This window comes from Medicago sativa, chromosome 2, assembly GCF_051527215.1.
Source record: "Medicago sativa cultivar Bolivia chromosome 2, Bolivia_mono, whole genome shotgun sequence".
In the NCBI taxonomy this organism is placed as follows: domain Eukaryota; kingdom Viridiplantae; phylum Streptophyta; class Magnoliopsida; order Fabales; family Fabaceae; genus Medicago; species Medicago sativa.
The window spans coordinates 6,303,573-6,323,975 of record NC_140750.1 but is presented as its reverse complement, the minus strand read 5'-3'; the positions used below and the strand labels follow the sequence as shown (position 1 = coordinate 6,323,975).

Genomic DNA, 20,403 nt, shown 5'->3' with positions numbered 1-20,403 from the left:
TCTCGGGCTATGTGCGCCACATCCCGGACGATCGTCAGTGTGTCAGGCATCTCCCTGGCATGCTCCTCCTCAATCAACTGCTCCACGTTCGCCGGCCTGGGAGGGGATCCCTCATCAGGTGGGTGAATGCGAGGGTGAGAGACTCTGGCATACCAAGCCATGTAGCCAGTAACATGCTGCCATGGTGTCTCACACCCATCTCCCCAAGCAGGTACTAACCATGCCGCAGCGTCCATCAACACAGTGGTCAGCATCTGTGTAGGAACCAGAGGGACATCTGACGGATGTCTGGGAACGTCCTGGACAAAGGAGAACTGCCTCTTCACCCGCTCAGGCAAATGACGGTACACCCTCTCCTTCCCGCACATGAGCCATCCCAAGTAAGTGCACAAGATATTAAATGGGTGCACGTCTCTGTGATCACCATAGGTAGAAAACCTGACATCATCCGCCTCCAAGCGATCCAGGCGTGAGCGGTAATGGTGCACACTCCTATGGCCTTTGCTAGTGAGCCATCTCCCAGCACATGGTGTCCGCGGGTCCCACTCCGGGTTACGCTTCCTTGGGTAAGGACCTGGCAAATGCTCCAAAATCCATCCCTGCAACAAAATTAATAATACACAAAAATAATTATTCGAGTTAAAACTTCAATAAATCTAAAACATTATAAAATAGTCTAGCATGATAATAAAATTTATAAAATAAATTCATAAAGAAATTAAGATAAATATTACCATAAAAAGAGTCGTAGATCCAGCCATCGTTCTGTTATTCAAGATAACAGAATCATCCAGATAATCATAGAGGTAGGCTAAGGTCATCCCTCCCCATGACCACTTCCCAATCGCCCCCAAGTCCGCCATGCAATCAAGATATATCAAGTCGATGTGTCTGTTCGTTTTGTTAGTGAACAGCGCACAACCGACGAGATATAGAAGGAAACTCCTCACATAGCACGCCCTCCTTCTGACTCTCTCCTGCCATCTCCTCCCTCGACTGTGGATGCTCAAGTCGTCTAGCCTCAGTCAAGTGCTCCTCATAAACCCGCTTCAGTGCGGGATAACTGATATGACCAGGAGATTCATCCCTAACCTGAGCTCTGGCATCAGCATCTGACATGCCCAACAACCTGGTCATCATATCAATGGAACGGTCCCTATCTATCGCCTCGTCGTGCTCCAGCATGCGACCGTAAATAGGAATGTGCAGGAGATTATGCACATCGTCCAGAGTGATCGTCATCTCCCCCACAGGTAGATGAAAACTACTAGTCTCTGTGTGCCACCTCTCGCATAGAGCACGTATCATGGCATGGGTCACAGTCGAATACCCAACGTGTATCAAACCATGGAGGTCAGACCCCTCCACAGGCTCCCAAAACCACATCAAAGCCTCCTCCGGCTTATCAAGGTCTTGCAACCTTTTCCCTGCGTTTACGCTCTTATAACCTACTTGATCATGCCACATCTGAAATTCAAATTAAATAAGACAATGTCACTATTTTAAATGATTAAAACACTTACGCTACATTATATTTAATAAATTAAAACACTTACGCTACATTATATTTAATAAATTAAAACACTTACGCTACATTATTTTAAATAAACAAAACACTTACGCTACATTATTTTAAATAAATAAAACACTTACGCTACATTATTTTAAATAAATAAAACACTTACGCTACATTATTTTAAAAAACTAAAACACTTACGCTACATTATTTTAAATAAATAAAACATTTACGCTACATTATTTTAAATAACTAAAACACTTACGCTACATTATTTTAAATAAATAAAACACTTACGCTACATTATTTTAAATAACTAAAACACTTACGCTACATTATTTTAAATAAGTAAAACACTTACGCTACATTATTTTAAATAAATAAAACACTTACGCTACATTATTTTAAATAACTAAAACACTTACGCTACATTATATTTAATAAATTAAATAACTTACGCTGCATTATTTTAAATAACTAAAAACACTTACGCTACATTATTTTAAATAACTAAAACACTTACGCTACATTATTTTAAATAAATAAAACACTTACGCTACATTATTTTAAATAACTAAAACACTTACGCTACATTATTTTAAATAAATAAAACACTTACGCTACATTATTTTAAATAAGTAAAACACTTACGCTACATTATTTTAAATAAATAAAACACTTACGCTACATTATTTTAAATAACTAAAACACTTACGCTACATTATATTTAATAAATTAAATAACTTACGCTGCATTATTTTAAATAACTAAAAACACTTACGCTACATTATTTTAAATAACTAAAACACTTACGCTACATTATTTTAAATCACTAAAACACTTACGCTACATTATTTTAAATAACTAAAACACTTACGCTGCATTATTTTAAATAACTAAAACACTTACGCTACATTATATTTAATAATTCAAACACTTACGCTACATAATATTTTAAATAATCACTTTAAAACATTTAAAGAATTTTAAACAATTTAAACACTTACATTATTATGGTTCACCCAAAGAGGGTTCGCCATGTGTCTCGCGTAGTCGGACAATAGTGACGTGGTCTCAGGTCTTCCAGGAAAGGGAGGCTCTCCAGCAGGATACGGTGGTATCAACTGACCACGACGACGTCGTGCCTGTCGTGGCTGAGTCGCCGCCTCAGGCTCACCCTCAGGAACAGGATTATCTGCCTCAATATAATCCTCCATAACATCCTGTGGCACCCCATCATCCTCTACCTCGTCCATAACATCATCTGCCTCGTCCAGCGGCGGCGGCTGAAAATACATCCTCTCCTCCTCCATCCGATCATAGCCAACAAAACCATCATCCGCATACCCAGCATAATCATGCGCTGGTGTCGGATCAACCACATGGGAGGAGTCATCCACATGTGCCTGTGAGCCCTCTCCATGTATCCTCGGGTCCCTGCGCCTCCGGGTCTTAGGGACATACGGGTCTTCCGCCCTCTTTTCTCTCCGAGCACTAGCGGTACTCGCCTCTTTACCTCTCCGCATCCTATCCTCTCTAATAACCCGATGCTACTCATCCATATCCCTAGCCATATCTGTACAAAACAAATTTTAAAAAACATAAATAAGTTGACAATGTATTTAAGAATACAATGTATCTAAGCATTTACTTAAGGCATCGAACATAGGCGAACATAGGCATTCATACAATGTATTTAAAACTTTTAAGGCATTGAACATAGCAAGTAACATGTAACATATCAAAAATGAAACTTAGGCATTCATAAAATTTAATATAACACATTCATCAAACTTTATATAACATACCACATTATGTCATGCTTCAAACTTGCCAAAAAATTTAAAAATCCAAGCTTATAATAATTATAACATATATACTTTATAAAATTTAACATACTTGAAAACAAATTACACAAAAAAGCAATATTTCCTCACTTATGCATTTTAACAAACACCTTATGTGCATTCTAAATTAGGAGCACAATTAGTGTTATTTGAACATTTAAACAACTACATTGTACCTAAACCTACTCTAAACAACAATGCCAGCATAAACAATCCATTACAACATCAAATTTTATACTAATTTGCAATTTCTAAACCTAACCTAAACACTAACATTTTGCTATAATTATGAAAATACAACCCTAAATAACCTACATTGCATGTAATTAGGATTAAGATGACTTACTTGTGATTTGCTTGAAGAAATTAGGATGATTTTCGTGCAAATGAGGTTTGGGTGATTTTGGTATGGAATTGGACAACTTTTGAACCAGAAACTGTAACCAGAAAATGGAGGTTTCTGTGTTCTTAAGATACAGAATGCAGCGGCAGTTAACAGCCGCTGGGTCTCAGCGGTAGTTAACTACCGCCAGGGGTATTAAGGTCATTTCCATGTGTCAATTGGAAGTATCTATCTACTAAACTAAATAAGAAAATACATGTCCGGTGAATTTACCATTTTACCCTTATTGAGGGTATTATGGTAAATTAATTAATTGAAGCTACCCTGGCTATATATATGTGTTGTTTTTGTTGATGAAGAAAAGAAAGAAAAAAAAAAGCAAAACAGAACGGACGGGACAGAGAGGGAGAGGAGAAGAAGGAAAAGAAGGGAGGTCGAGGGAGAGGAGAAGAAGAGGAAACGGGTAACCAAGAGGAAGAAGGAAAATTGGAGAAGAAGGCAATTGGGGAAGAAGGCAAGCTTGAGAGAGTTCATTCATCCACTACCACAAATCTCACCTCACATCATTATCATCATCTTCAACTTCAATTTCCAATTTTAAGGTGTGTCTCCCTTTTCCTTTCCCTCATGCATGTAGAAATTTGATGAATTTAGAGTTAGGTTTTCATTTGGGGGAAAGGGAATTTTAGGGTTTTATGAAATTGAGTAATAAGAATAGTGAAGTTTTTTTTTTTTTTGTTATTCATTCAATTGGTAATTAAGTTGTTGTGGGGTATGTTTGAATTGATGTTTTAGTGTTTGGGTTAAAATTGAAGTCTTTAGAAGCAATAAGCTGTCAATTAAGTTGTTTTGCTGAAGCTTAAGTTGGAATACAAGTTGTTGCAGGTATGGTTGTGTGCTATATTTAAGTTACCACATGAGTAGTTGGTGAACTGATAAACTATTTTGGGACTTGACAGAATTGCTTAAATCATAATTGAGCTGTTTTAGAAGCTGACAGAAAGTGATTATGGAGGATTAGGGCAAGGGCAGAAGTGGATAAATTGTAATTAGGCTGCTGATTGGGATACAAGCTAGGAATAAGCTGTTTTTGGAAGAAGTTTGGTGAAACCCGTATATGGGATAGGGCTCCACTAAAACGGTAAGAACTCACTCCCTGTAACTTTGTGTATACTTTTTCTGCAATTTTTGTTCTTGATCTTGAATAAGCATTTTGGTTGAATAAATTTGCAGTCTATTTATGTCAAAATTGCTGATCTAAATCTATATGTAGGAAATGAAAGCCGCTAGCATTGTAGATGGAAATGGTACCGAAACCGGACATATAATTGTCACAACCATTGGTGGTAAAAATGGCCAGCCAAAGCAGGTGTGTGTGTTTGATTTATCATTTCTGATAATTATTGGACAGCTATATAATCTATAAACTTATATGTTTGGCATCTTTGATTTTGAGTAGGTTTGATCTGCTTTGATTTTGATTTGTTTTTCTGCTTTTGCTGTGACAGGCAAAGTGTTTGGAGACTGGAGAAACTGTGGCTATAAAGAAGGTTCTTCAAGATAAGAGGTACAAAACTATTGAAGAAGGGTGGAAACAAACTAAGGGAAGTGCAGTCCTTTGGAACAAAACACATCTTCGTCAATGCGTAGGAAGCCATAACAGTTCTATCTAGAGGTTGTGCCATTGGATTCTCATAAAACTAAAGAGAATGTAACTGTGACGGTTCGATTTTGGTCTTTCAAGTAAATGATTGTGAATTTTGTGATTGTGTTTTGTGTCATGAACCAACGCTTCAATCATATTTTGTTTGCTACATGTGCATTTTTGAATAAACTTTGGATTTTGCCTTTTGTGCCATGAAATTTCTCAGCATTTTCACCTATTTTGAAAATTTATTGACATTTAATTATATTTGAACATTTGTTGTGTGTGCAGGTTGGCTTACCTCTTCTTAATCTTGGTGTGTAAGATTTCACCAATCACATATTTGAGAGTTCCTCCTTCAAGGTTTAGTTTTTCTACTCCTCATTTCTTCACCCATGTGTTGGACTATGTTTTTTCAGCTAGGTTGCATTTGCTTTTATTACTGTCCTCTTTAATTTCAATCTCCCTACTGCACACCATTGTAGATTAGTGTTTGCTCCAGTTGGCCTAAATATAGATGCCTTTGATTTTAATTGAAAAATGTAACATTTCATGTCTCCATAAAATTCAACATGCCGCTCCCATTGTTGAGAAGCATATCCTCCATATATAACCATTTGTATCCTTAATAACTAGCACAGTTGGGCCTTCATGATTTGAAATGTTGTCCAAGAATGTATTGAAACTAAGACCATTAACAGAACTATGATACAAAAGATTCCAATCTTCCAAATCATGCTGGGAAAGTGCTCTTCCTATATGCCAAGCATACTCTTTTCTCAAAAGTACAATGTTAGAATCAATATCCTTCGGGGTTAGTAGAAATGCAGGAACCAAATGGCTTATTCAAGAAATAAAGCATTCTTTGTTTGTATATATATTATGTTATTCATATTCAAATTACTGGTGTTGATTTATAATTGAACTCTTGCAGCCCCTATGTACTACAAAGGTGTATACCACCTTTTTTACCAACATAATCCACTTGCAGAAACATTTGGTGATATAATTGTATGGGTTCATTCTGTATCCTATGATCTCCTTAATTGGATTCATCTCAACAATGCTCTTGAACCAAATGGGACTTATGACATCAACAGTTGTTGGTCAGGTTCAGCCACTATACTGCCAGGTGAAGAACATAGACACATTTTGGCTTAAGATCTTGCCATTGTTGCAAACCAATCGTTTATTTTTTATGGTGGCAATCTTTACATTATATTTGGATTGTTTCCTTTTCATATTGAAAATTAAGATTGCTAGCTAAACTTGAATTTGTTGTGCTTTCTTTAAGCAGGCAAATAAGAAAATTGAAGATGCTAAGTTGGCAAGAGATTTCCAAACCAGTTTATTTAAAACATAAGTATCTAAAACACGAGTTTTTGTTAAGATTGTAAAATCATGCAGATCTGATTTAGTGCTGAGTTTGATAAAATCATACGTGACACTGATTTTGACACAATTTGGAGCTTCAGTGAAATGATAGTGTCACAGTGATTTTACTAAACTCGATGTCAATTCAAACATGCATTAAAATTGGAATTATGTGAGATTATAATTAGAGTACCTTTGCGAAGGAGGTTACTTTCCGCAAAAATGAAAATGTGAGTTTCTTCATTGTTTTATGTCAATTTGGATCATTGTTTTGTATGCAAGTAGTCTAGCTTTATTTCTTAATGTAGGATTTTATTTTTGAAGATTTCTGAGTGTTTTGTTACGTGGATGATTCTTAGAGATCATTTGGGGTCAAATTCAGCACTGAACAGACAGGAGAATGTGATGGAAGATTCTTGTGGATATATTTATATGTTGGGAATTATATTATCACAAAGACTGTAAAATTTGTGAGTGTTGGTGCAAGATGAATGATATGTTGATATGTTGGGAACTATTTATATTCCGGTTTCAATTATATATATATATATATTCAGTTTATATATTTATATGTGTAAAACTATTTATATATAAAACTTTCCGTAATTGACAGGATAAGATGAATGTTGACAAGGATAGTTCCGACTCTGATGAGAGTGAGAAGGAGTGTGAGGATGAACCATCGAAAAGACCTCAGAAAAAGGTCAGCATATACTTTGTTCTGTTTGCGTAACTTTGATTTTAATTTTAGTTTGGTGTTTATTTTTAATAAAAAATTTGCTTTGGTTTTCTCTAAAACAATTTCTAATAATAGCTCTGTGTTTGGAGTAAAAAGGGATGATTTCTTTACACTTTTGTCTTAACAAATTCACTGCTATTATCTTTAGGTGTGGTCATTGCAAGGACCTTGCTTATGTAAGGATGTTCTCATGTCTAAGACTACTTTTATCATAGTTTGATGAGTTTCCCCTGATTATGAATATATCAAGGTTGATCATGATACTGTTTTTACAAATTTCTTCAGACTTATGAAAAGGTTGCTGCAGCCTTTAGGCTAGAGGAAGAAGTAGTTATATCTAATGTTGATGCTGACGAGTACAAGGATTTGGCCGAGAAGTGAGTGCCGTAACATATTTTCATTTGTTTTATTAAACTAGGTTGAAATCATATTTAACAAATGCATGTGCCTAATCTGGTTTATTTGCTAATACAGATATGATGTTCATTCCTATCCCACATTTAAGTTTTCCCCAAAGAACAATAAAACCGGTGAAGATTATGTTGGTGGTCGCGATTTGGACGATTTTGTAGTTTTAATTAATGCGAGATGTGGCACCAACTGTGATGAACATGGTCAGCTTACTTCTAAAGTTAGTTTAAAATATATGTTTAGCATCAAAAGAGACTAGAATAATATACTTGATAGCTGAGTGAACTAATTATTCATGCTTTAGGTCTCTAGATGGCTTGGTGAAGGAGTTTGTGAATGTTGACGACGATGAGAAGAAGGTTGTCTTTTCGCGACTTGAAGAGGAAGTTAATACGCATAAGGGTTCTGCTGCAAGGCTTGACTGATATCCCCATCTTTTCTGTCCTATCACATTGGAATTTATTTGTACTTTCTATCTCTATCTTACCTGTGTTGACCAGCAAGGATCCTTTAGCAGACAATCTTAGCCCACTCGAGAGAGCTGTAAGTTAACATCCCCGGGATAGTGCTACTTGTGCATCAATTGATGCAAATGGCTCCTAACATTATTAACTTTGTGATTTTAGGCTGAAAGAGAGCTTATGGTGCTGGACACTAAGGTTAAGCTGCAGGTAGCTTCTTTGATGTTTTAAATTAAATATGTTCCCTCTGTGTGTGTTTGTGTTTGCGAGCTCAATTGCAAAAATGTATCTTCTTTTTTTTCCATTTTATTTGTTCCTCTCTTTTAATATTATGTTTTTCTTGTCACACAGGATTTATGGCTGCAGCTTCTTAAATTGGGATCGACAAATGATCCTCAATTGGAACCAATGAAGATTAAACTAATTACGATGAAAGTATTGCACTTGCACAACCAAAGAAGCCTGGTTTCTTTTCAGAAGAGAGAGTTTCATGAGTATAGAGTGAGAAGGACACATTTAGCAACAATACTATGACTAATACCTTACTGGAAGCACGAGATTAGGTTCCATTGAATTTGTACCTTTTTAGCAACAATACTATGTACAAATTCAAGACTATTGAAGTTTTAAAAATGCAAAGTACACAATTTGGACCGTTATTTAAGGTAAAAAAAAAATGATGTTGACTGCAGGGACATATAGAAAAACCTTGGTCATCATATATCTTAGTTTGTAACAGTATTTATTAGAGGATACTAGAACTATAATGTTCGCTTGAACCATAAAAAAAAAAAAAAAATTGCGTGAGAATCATAAATAGTGTTACAAAGAAACTTCTCTCCATTCCCCTTTATTTCAAGATTCAAATAAATTTAGATGTTCAAAAGTGGCTATAGTAATTATCATCCATTCTTTGACAATTTTCTTTTATTCTTGGTTTTTTTCCATCTTTTATATCATTATATCATTTTTGAAAGAAAAAAAATCAAATAACCATGCGTTTAAAAAAAAAATTCCCTTCGATTTTTTTTTTGACCTTTTTTTTTTTTTTTAAGAATATGAAGTTTGCATTTTCACTCATGTTATGCTCTTTCCATTAATTTGATAGAATGTGAAAAATGCAGCTACTTCTTTGAAAAATACAACTACAAGAAAGACAATGTGGTTGCTTGATGTGCTTACCGGTCAAGAATACGATTGCCGCCTCATTACCGCTGAGCGTAACAAGGCCGAAAAATCCTTGGGAGGAGGTTGGTTCCAGTTTGTTAGGGACAATCACCTACAAGAGGACGACAAGCTGCTATTCGATTTGGAAGTTGTATGCTGGCAAGTATATTATGTATAATATTTCAATGACAATATGTTTTAAATAAGGTTTGGATTTAGTAATACAACCCTTTTTTTGTAATCAACCTTAAATTGGTTGTACACTACATGGCAACATCTATATTTCTGCTGCAGTACACTATGTATGTAATGGCAATGGTTGTTATGTTATCTTTTATGTTATGCCTTAGACCATGCATCACAAATATTCGGATTATGTGACTTTTGTTCTCAAATTTACAAAGAATAGCAATGTTCCGTAATTTGAACATCTTGCTTAAGCTTGAATAAGACAATTTGCATCTTAATGTATAGGATAGGCTCTTCTATGCACTGATCTCTAATGGCAGCTTCTTTCGCATAATACAGCCGAGAAACCATCACAGCAAAGTGTGCAAGCTTGGGAAGGTTGATTTTGGTCTCAAAGTCTGATGAAATTGTTATATAACTGTATCAGAGTATCACCAGCCTGAAAATTCGAAGTAAGAATAATCCGTCAAACAAATTAGGATTGACCATATGGATAATAAGGTTAGATCATGTGAAAGGATTTATATACGTGGTACTAAATTGTAGTTAATATCTGCCTTTGCTCTGGGTGGCAAAAATACCCATACCCACGGGTACCCGTGGGTAAAATCCGTCACGGGCATGGAGCGGGTAGCTAAACGGGTATCCACAGGTATAATAAACGGGTATTTGACTACCCGTTATTATATGTACACAGACACAGATTTGATTGTATCCATACCCACGGGTACCCATACCCAATAAATTAAGTAAATTACTAAAATATCTTTATATATCATATCTTATTACTTAAAGTTGTTACCTTATTGAAGAAAATTTTACCGCCCACCTAAAAATCCTCAATAATAACCTATTTTTATTTTAATTTTTTTTAATTCATTTTATTAAGTTCACCGTTTCCACTTCATCACATCATAAAACATATAGATTATATAAGAATCATGAATTTTCTATGGATTATGTATGATTTATGAAATTTTGAATGGATTATGTATGGATGTTTAAAAGTTGAAGTTTTTTGGTAATTAAAAAAAGTTATAATTTGTACCAAAAAATAAATAAATTCAAAACTCCATGGGTATCCATGGTTACCCATGGATACCTCAATGCCCACGGGTACCCGTATAGTGGGCACCCACGAGGATATGGGGTGGGCACGGGTATCATATTTATCCAACCGGGCGGGGACGGGTATCATATTATCCGTACCTATGGGTATCCATTGACATCCCTAGCCTTTCCTATAGATCATGTGAAAAGATTTATATACGTTGAAGCTAAAACACAAAATGATATAAATCAGGTAGAGAGGCTTTTAGCTATCTGTCTGATGCAGAAGTTTGTTCACCTGAAAGAACTGGATACTAAATTGCAGTTAATATCTGCCTTTGCTGTAGATCATGTGAAATGATTTATATACATTGAAGCTGAAAGTCAAAATGATATAAATCAGGTAGCTTTGGTAATAGGGTTTTCATTGGTTTATAGATAGATATCAATTATTACTAGAAAAGTGTTTCTACCGCTAACTAAATATGTTTTCATTTGTTACTCATGGTCAAACCATTTTGAAGATTTAATTTTGTAATCCGTAATACAAGAGTACTCTAAATATTGTATTATGATTTATAATTATCTGTCATTTCGCAATCTATCCTTTCAATATAATATTTTGTCAAATACGTTACTGAACCCCGTGCGAAGCACGGGTTTGTAACTAGTTCTTTGTCAAAAAAGCAATTTTCATTTTTTAATTATAACACTAACTCTAATTATTTGTGTTAAATGGGCTTTGTGTTAAATGGGCTTGGATCTCAGCCAACTTACCCAATTTCTAGATGCACCTACAGATGAGCTTATGCTGGCAGGGTTACATGTTCTCAAGTTTCTCAAAAACAATCCTGGTCAAAGGTTATTTTTCAGCTCATCTCATCATTAACTTTGAAGGGGTTCTTACATTCAAATTGGGGAGCATACCAAGACATTAGATGATCCACCATTGGCTTCTGTTTCTTCCATGGTACCCCTCTCATAAGTTGGAAAAGTAAAAAGAAGTATGTGGTATCAAGATCTTCATCAGAAGCTGAATACAGAGCACTTGCACAAGCTACATGTGAAGGACAATGGCTACTCTACCTATTGCATGATTTTCTCATAACTCACATAACATCCATTATCATATATTGTGATAATAAATCTGCACCACATATAGTCGTAACCTTGTATTCCATGAGAGAACAAAGCACATAGAAATTGATTGTCATGTTGTTAGAGACAAAGTGCAGACAGGACTAATTCACCTGATACCTGTATCCTCAAAAGAACAAGTTGCCGACATTTTTACTACACCCTGGGCCTTTCAACACACTACTAAACAATCTTGGAACAATCTATTGGGATCAGAGTGTGCAAAGCGGAATATGCGGAAGCTTAAATTATCTCTTTTTTTGTGGAACCTGAACAATCCAAATTACCAGCACAACCAACAACAACACTAACAACAATAAAAGGAGTAAAAACTGTAAATGAGAACGCCAGAATTTTTACGTGGAAAACTCCTCTCAATGTGAGAGAATAAAAACCATGGGACCTAGTCCAGCCAAAAACTTCCACTATCACAATAATGGTTACAATCAATGTCTTCCTAAACCTCTAGGAACTGACAATCATCAAATAATCACCAACTATGGTGATTCTAACAACCAGAGAGCAAACCCTAAATAGGTATCCCAAACAGACACAAAGAGAAGACAAAACTACTTAGAAAAATTATCCAAGTATCAAACTAGTAACAAAAATAACATACTCAAATTTCAGCCGAAACAGAGATCGTTTGCCGAACACACATTTGTCACCGGAAACCAAAACTTCTTCCTCTTCTGTCTCGTAACACACTCTCTGTTCTTAATGCACAGTGCCGCAACCTCTTTGTTTTCACGCTGCACACCCTTTTTCAACAATTGGGAATTGATTCCCTTATATAATCACACACATGGGTTTTTAACCCATTCACACACAAACACGTGGCACAAAAAGCCCAATAACAAAATCACACACACTCTTATTTTATTTTAGGGTTAATTAAACTTTTAGTCCCTATAAATATTCACAGTTTTGTTTTTAGTCCCTACAAAATAAAATCACACTTTTTAGTCCCTGTGACATTTTTCTTAAGCATTTTAGGGACAAAAAATGCTAATGGAAAAATTTTATAGGGACTAAAAATGCCGATGGAAAATTTTATAGGGACAAAAATGATGGAAATTTTTATAGGGACTAAAAAGTGTGATTTTATTTTGTAGGGACTAAAAACAAAATTCTGAATATATATAGGGACTAAAAACTTAATTAACCCTTTATTTTATTTTTCTAAAATAAATGTGTGGTCCCACTTGAGGAGGGACTCACCCAACACAATCAACATTCACTCTAGCTTGAGGGGGACACTATTAAAGGATAATTAGCTTGGGATGCATTTGTTACTTGTGTAGCAAGCAACTGTGTGAAACTCAACTAGCTTAAACTGCTGTAACTGAATTTAGTTAGTTATAGTTAGTTAGTACCTATAGTTGAGTTAGAGTTGTTAATTACACTCTATATAAAGCTATAGTGCTTCATGGTAATACTTAGATTTTGAGAATAATAAAAATTCCTTCTTCTCACTTCATTTGTTTTCTTCAAATCTATGCACATTGCAAGCTTAACCTTTGCTTTCATGGAGTTTGAGATTACCTCTTTAACACTATCCTTAATATTTAAAATAATAGTGGTGATCCCAGTAATTTCAACAATACATACATTTGTCTGATTCTTAAATACTCCTAGTCCTAGTGAATATAGACCTATTGGTCTATGCGGTGTTTATCTTAAAATATCACTAAACCTATTGCTAGCAGGATCAAAAGAATTCTCATGATTATAAACCCTTCTCAAAGTGGATTTATCCCTAGTAGGCTTATAAGGGACGACGCTATTATAGCTTTTGAAGCTTTTCACACTCAAAACAAAATTAAAAAAAAAAAAAATTGTTCGTTGGTATTAAGCTTGCATGGAAAAAGCCTATGACAAGTCGAAGATGTGCTTTAGTAGAAGCGTCACTACAGAGGCAAGACAAAAGTTTTAAAGATGAATGATCATCACTCTTACCAACATAATTGCAAAATGTCTAGGATTACATAGCTATGTAGGAAAATAAAAAAAATAAAGTTTTTAACTATCGCAAAAGTATATTATGCGTGTAATCACATGATCAAATTAAACAAGGTAAATTATTTTGAGAGAGAGATTAACATACTACTAACATTTTAGAGTTAGGATCCGTTGACACCAAGTGTCAACGAATTCGTTGACACCAAATCCCAACCATTTATTTTTTTAATCCAAAGGTCTGTAATTGTTTCTCAATTAACTCATGTGTGTTCTCACGGAGTTTCCTATACAATCATTAAATGAACAACAATGGAAAAATGTGTATTCTAACCGATTTCAACTACACAATCATCGATCAGATCCTTTCTTTTGATTTTCATGTGTTTCATACCAAACAATTCTACTTAGTTTAATGGGTTTTTTCATTTAACCAGAACCACAACTTTTGATTTATGCATTCATATCCTGCAATTGCTTTTTTATATATATGTATATTTTCCAAACCTAAAATCCCTACAATCGAAGCAAAAACATAAAAAAAAAAGTACCCTTAGATTTACTACCTTCATCTAAATGCAATCAATTAATAAATTTTACTTAAACATATAAAAAGTTTCTGATCCATGTGAGCAATTAGCCATGAGCGAATGAAGATGCAAAGGAGTATCGAGAAAAGACGATCATTCAAATTAATTGTTCAGATATGAAGCATTCATATGCAATTATTTTAATAATAGTGTGTGATTGAAAAAAAGGATACACAATAAATAGAAATGTGGCACTATAATTAGCCTTTGATTATTGTTGATTAAATAAAATAAATTGTTAAGATTTGCTGTCAACGAATCCGTTGACACCTCGTGTCAACGGATCTTGACTCAACATTTTAACATTTGTCATTAAACAAATAAAAAATAAAGAGCTCAATTGTAGGCAAAACGTTGACATGGTATAAACTTTAACCGACATACCAATAAATAATCAATAATCAATAATGGTTTGTAAATTTGTACCAAACATCCAGCTTGTCTCTAAACTTCAATCAGAGTCAATTATAGACATAAATAAATCCACCATATAATACATCCAAAATTCCAAATATATGGAATAAGCCAACTTATTCCTTCCTTCATTCCAATCCCATAAATGTAAATGGTTAACTGATTAGTAATTAATAAAAGAATCACTGTTCTACCAAGAAGCTCTTCCAATTTTACTTTCTCTCCAGTACTCTTACTTTGTTTGCATGATCCATTGATAAGCGAATAATAGTTCCATCACTTTGAACAGACATGTTTGGTATAATCAGTTGTGGAGTGCTTTCCCTACTATGACCAACATGCATATGGTCATAATTTGTATAACAAGCATTGTAGCATTCCACAAGAGCTACATTGTTGGGGGCTGCACTGTTATTATCATGGCCACTTCCTTTGTCGATTATTTTTTCATACGAATCTTTTACGTTGTTAATGGAATTACCATGTTGTCTAGGCTGTGTCTGGTAGAAGATCTTTGAAGCAACAAATTCTCCATCTCTTTCTTCTTCATTCATACCAAGATGGTATTGATGCATCACCCAGTTAGTCTTCTCTGGTTTTCCTTCTTTGCAATAGTTGGTGTAGAGTACAAGTATCTTCTTAAATCCCTTCACAACACCATTGGAAAAAATTGCTCTAGTTTTCCCAGTTTTGTGCCATCTTGTTTCAATTCCTTCTTCATCAGTGTGAACCTTTCTTCTTTTCCTTGTTCCTGTTGTGTATGCTTTTGAAGGCCTATGAAAAAAGTGGCGAATTTGACCATCTTTGCTAACTCCTGCAACATTTTAGGTAACAATTTATATCAACTTCTTGCATATTCCGTCTCTTTTAAAATAAGTGTCGTTTTACCTTCATCTCTAATTTGACATATATATTTATATATCAATATACTGATAAATTGCTATTTGTTTGTTCTTTGCAATGTACCAAAAGAAATAGAATTGGGTGATACATTATTAATCAAAAGGAGTTTTTATTAGACTCAATCTGTGTCAAACCAAGAGTGTAAACATCCCAACACAAAAAAAAAAAAAAGGTACTTGCTTTTCCAAAACTTAAGGAACAATTTTTAATTGTCTTTAACTTCATTAACAATTAACCTAATGTTACAGTAACAAATTACTTAGGCTCAATTTCAAATTGCTATTGATGTTTTGGAGTTAAATCTAAAAAAATCTGCTTATTAGTTATATCATACAGTATGTTGAAAAAGCCCCCGTCAAAATAGGATGCCCCTATTGAGAGTTTGGTGGTCATTGCATTGCCAATTCAAGCATTCATTGGTTTCTTGTAACACACTTCAACGAGTTGGTTATATGAAAGAGATGCCTGAAAATTACACACTCTAGGCTGGACATTAACTTTCTTTTTATTATGGTTTTCCACAATTCACAAAAAATAATTATCATAAGTTAATAAAAAGGGATAGACTCAACTCAACCCCGATTGACAAATAATTTTCTTTGCTTGCAATTGCAAGGACTAAGGGCCCGTTTGTTTCAGATTTTTTTCAAAAAAAATCTATTTTTTCCCTTAAAAAAAAATCACTTTTTTCATTTTTAAGTGTTTGTTTAGGATTTTTAGAAAAACCATTTTATTAAAAAAATCTATTTTGATCCTAAAATGAAAAGCTATTAGGATTAGCTTTTCTCAAAATCTATTTTTTTCAACTACAAAGAGATAACACATGTGCATGTTAGAACTCATTTTTTTTAAAAATGGATTTTTATGGATAGTAGGCAAACACAAATAATTTCAGATTTTTTTAAAAATCTCTAAAAACAAAACTCTAGATTCTCTTGACACAAAGTCTATTTTTTTTTAAAGCTGAAACAAAGGCATCCTAAGTAAAGAACTACTTCTATAAATTTATGAGATCTAAATGTGGAGAGAATAAATGTTATGTGGTCATGCTCAAACCGCCTTATAATTAAAATCTATTTCAATTAAAAAAACTATTAAATTGTAAAACATTAATTAGTTAATTAATTTGATGCATGCGGACTGCGGTACCGTGCAGAACAAGATCGTCTCTCCCAATAATTAACACATGCAATGCATCAAACGGTATTCCAAATCTCTAAATTATGTTAATTAAAAAATAAATTAAATTAAATGTAAAAACCTGGTAGTTGTGCTGGGTGTGTATAACAAATTCCATTATCTCCTTGAAGCGTTGGTATGAACTCATCAATAAGTGGATGAATCTTGCGAACATCAGACATCACTTTTGCCTCCAAATGCTCTAGTACTTCTACATCATTTGGGTCAAATTTCACTCCAGCTGGTAACCCCGGCAATTCATTAACTCCACCCTATGTATCAAAAATCATCAAATTTACACACAAATTAATAAACAAAAGGAGTTAATATTGGTGCATAAACAAACAAAATAAAACTAACATCAAATTTAATTAACCATAGAGTCGTAGAGATTCGACAAAGTTTTATGTTGGCTGTTGTCGAGGTCTAACACAACCCTGTCCTTTTAATTACCAGACCGGCCTTAGCAGGATTTAAGATCAAACTAAATAAGTAAAACAAATAAAACCATTGATTAGTACCTGATTTTTTACTTCAATATTATGGCCGCATGAGGGGCATTCAATGGTTTGATTTTGATCAATTTCTTCATTGAGCTTTATGTTATTAGTGACATCAGAGTTGTTGTTATCTTTATCATTGCACCATGCCATAGTTCTTAATCTTTCCTACAATACTGGTCCCTAATAATAAAGCAAAATATGGAAAAAGGGTGAGAAATTAAATATAGATGGAAAAATATGAAGGGAAAAAAAAAAGGGGTAAAGCTACAGTAGTTTGTATCTTTCGGGACACGTTACTATTATTTATTTAATCATATACCTGTGTGCTCCCACTTTTCCTTCGATTCAATGATTGAACTTGTGTGCTTGTGATTTCCCAAACTGTGTTTGCTATTGCTCTCAGAAACAAAGGAAAGGAAGAGAGAGGTGTAGTTTGATATAGACGATAAATAAAAGAAAATTAGGGAAATAACGAGGGGTTCTATATATAGCAAAGGTTGCTTGTAGGTCACGTTTTGGCTATGCTCGTGTGGATACGTATCATCCAAGGAATACATGCGGCCTACCTAGCTAGATAGTTTTTTATAATATCAATTGCAAATATTTTTCTTTTTGAAGTAGTTGCAATTTAATTAATGAAGGAATATTTAAAAGAGCATTATTATTATATATTAAAGTTTTATAAAAATTAAATAACAAAAAAGATAATTTACGATAATCGTACTTAATCGTAAAACCCTGTGTTAAGAAAAAGTGATGATATGGTGGTATCCATAAGAGTGGAAACGGGGCTACCTGATTCTTCTTAATCAGGACGTTTTGCCAGCAATATTTGTGCGCGTGCAAAAGTTGAGTATAAAATACATAAATATCTTTATTGAAAATTTCAGATTTAAATATATTCTAAAATAATATATAATATATAATTTTAATTTATAATTTATATTTCTGTTTAAAATATTTTTTAGGATTTATTTTTTATTTAAATATATTCTAAAATAAGATATAACTTTAATTTATAATTTATATTTCTGTTTAAAATATTTTTTAGGATTTATTTTTTATTTAATTTTATGAAAAACATTAGATTTAAATATATTTTAAAAATCTAATGTTTTTCATAAATTTAAATTTGTTGGTGTTGAATAATTTTTGGTCTTATACGATTTTTGGTGGACAAAATGTTATTTTAATTTATAACTTACATTTCTGTTTAGAATTTTTTTAAAGATTTTTTTATTTAAATATATATATATATATATATATATATATATATATATATATATATATATATATATATATATATATATATATATATATATATAGGGTGGGGGGTGGGGACGACATGAATATTAAGTTTTCTCCATATAAATTTTTCTCATATAATTTTCTCAATACAAACATAAACCCACTAAAAGCCCCATTGGTGATATCACGGGCCAAATCATATTGAAGATGTATACGAAAGCGGAATCAAACTTTTCAAAGGCTGTAGATTAAATTTGTGGAGAGTGCCTGCAAACAATCTAATGATCAAGTAAGTGTTATGTGTGTGAGGTTTTTAGGGTTAAAAAACAATGTACTTAGTCATGAGCCATAAGTTAGGCTTTGTAGTGAGAGGATTAGCCTTTTAGGACCCCAAAACCCTAATTAGACAGTTGTTTCAGCAGACAAAGGATTAGTCTTTTAATTAGGACCCCAAAATCCTAATTAGACAGTTGTCTTAGCAGAAAATTGTAGATAGATCATAATGTGATTCATGGATAAATCAATTTGTAAGTAGTGAATTATGGTGACTCAAAATCCGAAACAGATTTTGAAAAAACAAATCTAAAAGTTGATCCAATCTAGATGATTTCACAAAAGAACATTCTAAGGGCGCGTTTGATCTGCTAAAATATGAAGGACATGATAGGACAACTCCAGTTGTTCAATGTTCGATTTGTAAAACTGTTTTAGGGACAAGACAAATTGGAGGCAGGACAAAAACTGAAATTTTTGTCCCTTACCAAACCACAACACAACTTTTTGTCCCACGTACAAGTTGTCTAAAATATCAAAATAACATTTTGTCCACCAAAAATCGTACAAGACCAAAAACTATTCAATACCAACAAATTTGTCATGCGGTGTCATGTCTTGTGATGTGTTGCTTTGTCTTGCACTGTTATGTCTAGTACTTATTGTTTTGCAGATCAAACACACCCTTAAATACATTCAATAATATTTTTTTATGGATTATTTTATTTGATTTTTAAAATTAATTTACGATTTTAATTTGGATCCATTTTTAATAATAATTTTTATCCGTTTGAATACAAACACTCTCACTCACTCCAATGGGTGCAACACATTCAAAATTTCATGCAAAGCAGTACTTAGAGACTTTACCGTTAGATTTAGAAATTGATCGGTTTTATCTTGTCCCTAATTTTGTTGTAATAATTTTATTTGCATTTCAAACTCATTAATTAATCTAGAACATTTCTCGATTTGTACGTGTCATCTTTGCGCAGGGGCCATGCTAATCTTTATAAAAAAAAAAAAAAAAAAACCTCATTAATCCGCTCCCCTTAAATGCTGGATTGAAATTGTGATCGTGTCTTCGTCATTCTAGCTTAGGGAGCACGAATGTACTAAATCAAGCAATTTTTTTTCCAAAACCAAAAAAAAATAAAAGAGAGGTTAAGATATGGTACACAATACTTGGGTTGGAAGTCATCGACGTTTCCTTGTTGATTAAATCAATAAGTTGTCAAGTTGGAGATATGTTTTTGTCATTTTAAGTTGAAACAAAAATGATTTTAAAATGATAGTGTAATGGTTTGGATGGCGGCTTCAAAGTAGATAGTATAGACACGAATGCATACAAACATAACCCTTCTTTATGAGTTTCATACGTGACATGCTCCTACACGTCTTGTGAGCTTCTCAAAGAAGCCACACAACGAAGCTTAGGTTTTTTTCACAAAAAAA

The 20,403-nt window shown here is 33.6% G+C and overlaps 3 protein-coding genes and 1 pseudogene across 30 annotated transcripts; 1 reads left to right on the top strand and 3 right to left on the bottom strand.

Moving 5' to 3' along the window:
* Positions 1-903: 903 nt before the first annotated feature.
* On the bottom strand, positions 904-3,042 carry LOC146943980 (uncharacterized). The gene is made up of 2 exons (XM_085747904.1): positions 2,524-3,042; positions 904-1,467 (listed from the first exon to the last, which is right to left on the bottom strand). Exons 1-2 carry the CDS (start codon positions 3,040-3,042, stop codon positions 904-906), a joined length of 1,083 nt encoding a protein of 360 aa, XP_085604030.1.
* A 1,023-nt stretch (positions 3,043-4,065) lies between these two features.
* Positions 4,066-9,833, top strand: LOC146943979 (putative protein disulfide-isomerase A6). Of its 28 annotated transcripts, none has more exons than XM_085742321.1 (13): positions 4,066-4,308; positions 4,666-4,847; positions 4,980-5,075; positions 5,215-5,381; positions 5,643-5,714; positions 6,286-6,483; positions 7,085-7,195; positions 7,339-7,428; positions 7,750-7,841; positions 7,939-8,078; positions 8,188-8,418; positions 8,502-8,546; positions 8,688-9,169. In XM_085742321.1, the coding sequence occupies exons 6-11, from the start codon at positions 6,385-6,387 to the stop codon at positions 8,298-8,300; spliced, it is 645 nt and encodes a 214-aa protein (XP_085598447.1). In that variant the 5' UTR covers positions 4,066-4,308; positions 4,666-4,847; positions 4,980-5,075; positions 5,215-5,381; positions 5,643-5,714; positions 6,286-6,384; the 3' UTR covers positions 8,301-8,418; positions 8,502-8,546; positions 8,688-9,169. The 28 variants fall into 28 exon arrangements, with proteins under 28 accessions (XP_085598447.1, XP_085598458.1, XP_085598463.1 ...); XM_085742332.1 differs by having other exon boundaries at positions 8,180-8,418; XM_085742337.1 differs by having other exon boundaries at positions 5,215-5,429; positions 8,180-8,418.
* A 4,976-nt stretch (positions 9,834-14,809) lies between these two features.
* LOC146943978 (NAC domain-containing protein 73-like) lies at positions 14,810-17,878 on the bottom strand. Its single transcript, XM_085742318.1, has 4 exons — positions 17,747-17,878; positions 17,446-17,607; positions 17,007-17,196; positions 14,810-15,656 (listed from the first exon to the last, which is right to left on the bottom strand). The coding sequence occupies exons 2-4, from the start codon at positions 17,575-17,577 to the stop codon at positions 15,055-15,057; spliced, it is 924 nt and encodes a 307-aa protein (XP_085598444.1). The 5' UTR covers positions 17,578-17,607; positions 17,747-17,878; the 3' UTR covers positions 14,810-15,054.
* A 2,019-nt stretch (positions 17,879-19,897) lies between these two features.
* On the bottom strand, positions 19,898-19,988 carry LOC146943977 (U6 spliceosomal RNA; annotated as a pseudogene).
* Positions 19,989-20,403: the final 415 nt, after the last annotated feature.

Excerpts from the sequence above, each read along its gene's own strand:
- LOC146943978 (XM_085742318.1), bottom strand. The coding sequence starts at position 17,577 with ATGGCATGGTGCAATGATAAAGATAACAACAACTCTGATGTCACTAAT. Across the intron at positions 17,197-17,445 it reads ATATTGAAGTAAAAAATCAG|GGTGGAGTTAATGAATTGCC; the intron begins GTACTAATCAAT and ends TTTGATACATAG. Across the intron at positions 15,657-17,006 it reads ACACCCAGCACAACTACCAG|GAGTTAGCAAAGATGGTCAA; the intron begins GTTTTTACATTT and ends AAAATGTTGCAG.
- LOC146943979 (XM_085742321.1), top strand. The coding sequence starts at position 6,385 with ATGATCTCCTTAATTGGATTCATCTCAACAATGCTCTTGAACCAAATG. Across the intron at positions 7,196-7,338 it reads TCACAAAGACTGTAAAATTT|GATAAGATGAATGTTGACAA; the intron begins GTGAGTGTTGGT and ends CGTAATTGACAG. Across the intron at positions 7,842-7,938 it reads TACAAGGATTTGGCCGAGAA|ATATGATGTTCATTCCTATC; the intron begins GTGAGTGCCGTA and ends TTGCTAATACAG.
- LOC146943980 (XM_085747904.1), bottom strand. The coding sequence starts at position 3,042 with ATGCGGAGAGGTAAAGAGGCGAGTACCGCTAGTGCTCGGAGAGAAAAG. Across the intron at positions 1,468-2,523 it reads TTTGGGTGAACCATAATAAT|ATGTGGCATGATCAAGTAGG; the intron begins GTAAGTGTTTAA and ends TTTGAATTTCAG.